Genomic DNA, 7,084 nt, shown 5'->3' with positions numbered 1-7,084 from the left:
ATCCGCAGACTCAGGCTGCAGTTCTTAGACTGACTGGACCCTACAAACAGAAGAAATCAAGGATCTCTGGATCCATGTGGCCAGAATTCATGATATGGTTACCCCTATGCAGCACTTTGTACCTTATCGGCTTTTCACTTTGGGGGCTCATGGTTCTTTCCTTATGATCAAATCCCATACAGTTGTTAAAAGATATACAGTATCACTTACACAGTAAAACCATTAAAAGAAGCATATTCCTCAGCTGTGAATCCATAAATATCTTGGCAAGACAGGTCCACTTCTTGCTGAAGAAGAAGACTGACTAAATTTGTTGGTTCATCGCTTAGAGCAATCATAAGGGCTGTTCTGGAGAAGAGAGATACATAAACATGTATTTATGGATCTTAGACATGTCTTGTGCTTTTTTTGAAAAGTTAGTCTTCCAAATTTACTGTTCAAAAGTAGACTATCAGGGAAGGAGGGCAAGAACGCAAAAAGGGGGCAGATCTGCTCAAAAGGATATACCAATCACATTGTATCAGAGTCTAAAATTAAGTCTCTAGGAAGCAACTAGCTCAAAGGTTTTTGTTGTTGTTTTTAAGATTTTATGTATTCATTTGACAGAGAGTAATAGAGAGAGAGAGAGAGAAAGCACAAGCAGGGGGAGTGGCAGGCAGAGGGAGAAAGAGAGAGCAGGAAGCCTGATGTGGGGCTGAATCCCAGGACCCTGGGATCAAGACCTGAGCTGAAGGCAGACGCTTAACCAGCTGAGCCACCCAGGTGCTCTAGCTCAATGGTTTTTTAATCCCTTCTCCCTGGAACCCTAGTGTTTTTGAGATGTCTCAAAATACTAAGGAGAGGCATGTCTGGAGCTCTGGGTATCTACCCCCAATTAACTACAGCATCTAGGATTTAGAGACTGAGTTTCTATGTAAGATTCTAAGTTACAAATGATAATAATAATAATAATAACCTATCGATCTGGCCAACAGTTTGATTTTACAGAAAAACAGACCCCTGGGACTCTAGGTAATTTGTCCAAATTATATGGCCAGATCTTTTATCAGTATCACAAAATGTATACACACACACATACACAAACACATACATACATATATATTGTCTTGTTAGGTAGCTATAGTTGTATGGTCTTATTTAGTATTCATTATACCTTTGATTCTTATCTGAAGCATTCACATCTGCCCCTCTCTTCAGAAGATACTCTACCATTTTTGCATTATTTTCAGTAATGGCAAGTAACAGTGGAGTATACCCATCCTGAAAAAATTATTTCAAAATGATTATTTAAAATATACAAATATTATATGCCTTTTAGATTTAAGTTCAATTTAAGAGAAAATGCATTAATAAGAAACCTCTGAATATACACTTCGATTTCAAAAAATATAGTTTCAGAGACTAAGAAAATAAACTGGAAATCCGTCATTCAGATATAAAATTCAAGTTTTTACTTTAGGCCTAATCCAAATTGTGGGGAAGAGTAGCCTGGGGGATTTAAGTGAAGAGCATCTAGCATTTAATGTAAGTATCACAAACTGTCAATTCACATTTCATTATGTTGTTATTATTGAGATTTTATAGGCCTCCAAGGCTGACACTTATTTTGGGCTGTCATAGAGACAAAATCAGTGAACTTGAGTGTTAAGAAGCTTAATAAAACCACAAACAAAACCCAAAAAACCCCTCATCTTGATAGGAGAGATGGATTACTTTTAGAACAGTAAGTGATTTTTCTAATTTAACCTTATTATCATTATCCATGAGTATATAAATAAGACAGGCAAAAATAGGGTTATGATTTTTAACCAGTATAAACTTATAGGGAAATCAGGTATTTCTCATTTGATATATGCCTCTGAAGAGTTATCGTTGTTAAATATAGTATTGTTTTAGAGGTCAGTGTTATAGTTTGAAACAAAATGGACCAAGATTTTTTAAAAAGGAAAAACTTATCAGTGTTTGATAATCTCATTTTTCTTCTCCTTTCCCCCGGTTTCATTTTGGAAAATTCACAATTCATATAACATGTGTTTCAACATATGAATGATCTGCCAATACATACCTTCTTCCATTGCTTTCTATAACATAAAGTAATTTTTGATAGACTACCTTATTTTGATCTTCAAGATTAGCTTTGTATTCAAGCAATTTTTCAACTAATGAGATACTTTGGCCACAGACAGCATAATGGAGAGCAGTATTGCCATCTAAATCCACCAGATTTGGGTCTGCACCATGGCCTAGAAGAATAGTAGCACAATCTTCCTTAGCACACTGTACTGCCTGTCAATAGAACAAGAACAGACGAGTAACCAACTTACTACTCAGGATGTGTTACATTAAATTGACATTTACTACTATGATTTAAACTATGAAACCCAACAAAAGTGAACTAGAAGAACTCAAATGCATTCTGATTGAAAAGGAAAAATGAACACACCTTAGTCAATGGAGACCGGTTTTCCCTATCACAGACATTTATTTTGCACTGTTTCTCAATTAAGAGAGATACAATATTTGAATATCCATTAGCACAGGCCAGGTGTAAAGGTGTTCTATATCAATATAACAAAACACAGAGTTAGAGGTAAGTCTTAATTTGAGAAGTTATGATACTCAAGAACGTGTCAGATCATATATTGTTGATACTTCCTTCATGTACTTATTGATCTTTATATACAAGTCACATTAATTATAATTGCTTTCTACTGAATTAAAAAGGCTATGCAAATGCCTTTAAGATCAAATATTTAACTGGTTTCACGTTAAGGACAGTTATTACACTGAGTTAAAAATATGTACATATGTATGTGTGCATTGTAGTCATCAACAAATACCTAGGAAGCATTTGGCCAGGTAGGGTTCTAGGTGATGGGGATAGAGCCGCAAACAAAATGGACAAAAATACCTGCTCATATGGATCACACACGCTAGTGGAAGAAGTAAACAAAAAACTTAAAATAGAAAGCATGCCAGACAGTATTAAGTGTTAAGAGGAAAATTAGGCAGGGAAGATAGGAAATGTCAGCAAACAAAGAACTTGCTATTGTATGAAGGGGAGACAAGGAAGCCCTCGCTAATAAGGTGATAATTAAATAAACCCAGGAAGGGAGTGAGAGAGGAAGCCGTGTGGATATTTGGGGGAAAAGCACTTCAGGCAAAGGAAACAGCAAGTCCAAAGGCCCTAAGTACATTTCTGGCATTTCTGTGGAACACTAAGGAGGCCAGGGAAGCTGGAGATGAATGAAAGGGAAAGTTGTAGAACAGAAGATCAGCGAGATAACAGAGTGGGGGCACGTGTCATGTAAGTCTGAATGAGCCATTGAAAGGATCTTGGCCTTTACCCTTAAAGCGATGGAAAGCCAGTAGAAGTTGTTAAGGCAAGGAATGACTCTTTTCACATACATTTTACGGGATCTTTCTGGCTACTGTATTGAGAATAAACTGAAAAGGTTTAAAGACAGAAAACTAGTTAGGAGGCCAATGCAGCAATTTTGGTTAAGATATGATAGCAATTTTGACTAGAACAGTAACTGTGAAGATGGCAAGAAATAGTTGGATTTTAGCTATGTTCTGAAGGTGGAGCCAACAAGGTCAGATGGGTAATACGAAAGAAAGAGAGGAGTCCAGAATGACGCTAGGGTTTCTAACAACTGAAAGAATTTGGTATTTCTAGAAAGAGAGATGCAAGTCTGAGGAGGAAAAATGGGAACAGAGTTTGGGGATGTTTGAGATGTCTACAGAGGGATGTGATTATAAAGCAAGTGGCTCTCACAAGCCAATTGTTAAAATTTCAGAAACGATTCAAGCCAAATAACATCACATTGGTAGCTTGAAATTGGGGCTTCTCCTCCCTTTGCTTCGCTCCCACACTCAACTAAGAGCCTGTTATTAACATTTACCTGCAGACCACAGTCTATCAGATACCCACGTTGAAGTGTAGGTATTTATATAATGAGTCTAGAGTTTAGGAGAGAGTTCTAGCCAGAGATAAAATATTGGAAAGCACTGGAATACAAACATTTAAAGATAATCTCTCTTCATCAGGCAAGTGAAGATTAAGACACAGAATCATTTCAAGTTCTGAGCCCTCAAATATTTACCAGACAGGAAGAGGAAAAGAAATCAGCAAAGGAATCTGGAAAGAAGTGCCCACAGAAGAAGAAGTGCCAGGAAAACCAAGCGTCCTGAAAGACAAAACATTATTTCAAATACTACTGACAGGGCAAGTAAGATACTTTGCTGAGATGCCAGCCAGGTAAGACTGAGAATTAACCACTAAATGAAGTCATGTCAAGGTTACCCATGACCCTGTAATGTAATTCAATGGAGTGGTGTAGGATAAAAATTGGATAAATTTAGATAACTCTGTTTTTGTCAGAGGGAAGGACATAAAACTATTGGCAAACTGACATAAACCTTCTTTATAACAACAGCTTCCAGTTATCCAATTATGAGGAAAAATGATGTTTTTCATACCCTATGACTTGAAAACTGCCCCCCAAATTTTAAGATAGGCATAGTCAGTACATATTTTCTATTATTAATGCCAAACATGTAGCTTCTTTTTTTAATATATAAAATTAATTTTATTTTTGCAGTAAGTGGCTGTGATGGGCTTTTTGAAGATACTCTGCAATTGGAAAAAATAAATAAATAAACCATAGGAAAACCACATTTAGAAAGTCATTGTTTTGTTGTCTCCGTGTCTCAAAATCTTACAACCATACATATATCAAATTAAAAAACATCAGTTTGGGTAAAGGGTGAAGTATCAGGTGGAGATTAATGCAATGGGAGGAGTGGAGGCAATCAAGGATGACAAAAATAACTTCAAATATCCAGGTAAGCACTTTAAGAAATAACAAACTGGGGGGAAAAAAAAGAAAGAAATAACAAGCTGGAATTTGGGAGTGCGACCCTCTGGCAATGGGAAACCCGGAGTGACAAACGATGAAGTAGGCCAGACAAGTGCTGCTCCTGATTCCACGACCCAGGGGAGCCTGCTTCCTCTCCACACTGCCCCTCATCAGTCTGGTCACCTGTATTCTTTGTCCCGTATATTCACATCATGTTTCTTCAGCTGAAGGTACTTCTTCACCTTCTCCAAATCCCCAACTGAGGCAGCTTTGTGAAGTTTCTTTAAGTCCTTATCTCGAAGGTTGTAGCCTGGCTGGGTGAGGTGACGAGTACTGGTCCTGGCCAGGCCTACGGACAGGTCTGAAGACGGGCTCACCGGCTCATCCTTCCTTCTCCAGAAAGTGAAAAACTTCTTCATGGCGGCACAGGAGGCAAGTTCTTCTGTTGGATCAGGGTGTCCCTGCAGCTCCCAAAGGCCCCACCTGCCCCTTGGGCCTGGCCCTTCCCTACCTCCCCACCCCCTCACCCTCTCACTTCCCCACCCAACCCCCAAGGGCTCAAGGGTGTCTCTGGGCAGGTCTTCACCCCAGATTCCAAGCTAGCCAGTGACCGGAAGTGAGTCAGTGACAGGAAGTGATCAAAGACAAGAACCGGGTTCAACCACTTGCCTGGGGCAACACACCACCTCAGTTGCCTGGCAACACCCCGGGCTTGGCGCTGCAGCACCCCCGCCCCTGCGCGGGGAGAAATTCAGTACTGAAGCGTCCGGACCCAGATTCTCAGTTAAGATCTTTGACTGACTGCTACACAATCTTACTGGTAGATCAAGAGCCTTTTGGTAGAAACCTACCTACTTTCTTACAAATAACCCCTTATCCTTCAAGGACAGACCTAATGACTTGAACTCTTGAAAAGAAGATTACCTTCCTTGTGGTGGGGATGGATCTTCTTTAGGGATCATGCACTCCAGTATAGGTAATCACCCACTCCCCAACATGATTCACATGTTCAAACACATCTTTAACAATAACTGAGATCCCTCTATAATCTCAATTTCAAATTTATTTTTGAATGCTACCTCTCACATTCCAGCTTGCTTTCTCATGTCAGAAAATTCCAAAAAGCCTTATAATTCATTGCATCTACAGTCCATTAATTCTACCAGCTTTTTTTTTTTAAAAGATTTTATTTATTTATTTGACAGAGAGAGATCACAAGTAGATGGAGAGGTAGGCAGAGAGAGGGAGGGAGAGAAAGGGAAGCAGGCTCCCTGCTGAGCAGAGAGCCTGACGCGGGACTCGATCCCAGGGACCTGAGATCATGACCCGAGCCGAAGGCAGCGGCTTAACCCACTGAGCCACCCAGGCGCCCCAATTCTACCAGCTTTTATTGACCTTGACCACTCAACTCTGTGTCCGAATTTCTCTGCTTAACCAGATTAAATTCCATGGTTCATTATCATCATCACTCCCCTGCATATAACTTCAATGTTTGCACTCAATCTTTTTCTTACTTTCTGCCTAAACCTCAGTCCTAGTTAAATAAAACTCCCATCTAAAATGGTCTGTCCTGGGCCACTGTGACTAAAGGAAAAAACAAAGCCATGCTGTCCTCATTTTTAGTTCATGAAAATTCACCTTAAGTAGATTGGTATGCTTTCCAACAATCCTCAGATAGTTCTCTAATCCACTCACATTCACACTTTCCTTGACCATTTTATATCTTCTCTCCAAACACATTCTTGGCTAATGACATGGTTTCTTGATCCATTGAAAAAAGAGAATTAATTGGAAAAGAAATTCTGTAGGCTCCCAGGACATCTATCCACCAGCCTATCCTTTCCAAAAAAATATTTTACCTTCTCTTCTGTTCCTGTTGACATATCAATATATATTGATATATCCATGTTTTTAGCAAAGGCCAATGCTTCTCTTATGGATTAGACCCCATCTGCTATAGCCTATCCATGAACATTGTTTCAGCAATCTTTTGCTTTCTCATGTGTCTATAAAGTTTGTCTCTCTGTTAACTAATTCTTATTAACATAAACACACACTATTATTTGTCCAACCTACAAACCAACAAACTGATCACATCTCTCTCTGTAACCATCCATTGTCTCATTTCTCTCTATCATTTTTCTTCCTCTGTTCTCACAGCAATTCCTATCATTACCTATTTTTTATTGAGGTATAATTGACATATAACATGATATCAATGT

The 7,084-nt window shown here is 38.9% G+C and overlaps 1 protein-coding gene across 1 annotated transcript; it reads right to left on the bottom strand.

The window, feature by feature from the left end:
• Positions 1 to 206: 206 nt before the first annotated feature.
• LOC111152129 (ankyrin repeat domain 7) lies at positions 207 to 5,281 on the bottom strand. Its single transcript, XM_022510435.1, has 6 exons — positions 5,244 to 5,281; positions 5,046 to 5,195; positions 2,444 to 2,558; positions 2,113 to 2,286; positions 1,154 to 1,260; positions 207 to 348 (listed from the first exon to the last, which is right to left on the bottom strand). Exons 1-6 carry the CDS (start codon positions 5,279 to 5,281, stop codon positions 207 to 209), a joined length of 726 nt encoding a protein of 241 aa, XP_022366143.1.
• Between the last annotated feature and the right edge of the window lie 1,803 nt (positions 5,282 to 7,084).

The sequence above is a fragment of the Enhydra lutris genome, unplaced genomic scaffold (assembly GCF_002288905.1).
Source record: "Enhydra lutris kenyoni isolate GAN:26980312 unplaced genomic scaffold, ASM228890v2 scaffoldscaffold27, whole genome shotgun sequence".
NCBI classification, from domain to species: domain Eukaryota; kingdom Metazoa; phylum Chordata; class Mammalia; order Carnivora; family Mustelidae; genus Enhydra; species Enhydra lutris.
Note: the sequence above shows the minus strand (reverse complement) of the source record. Positions and strands in the feature narration are given on the sequence as shown.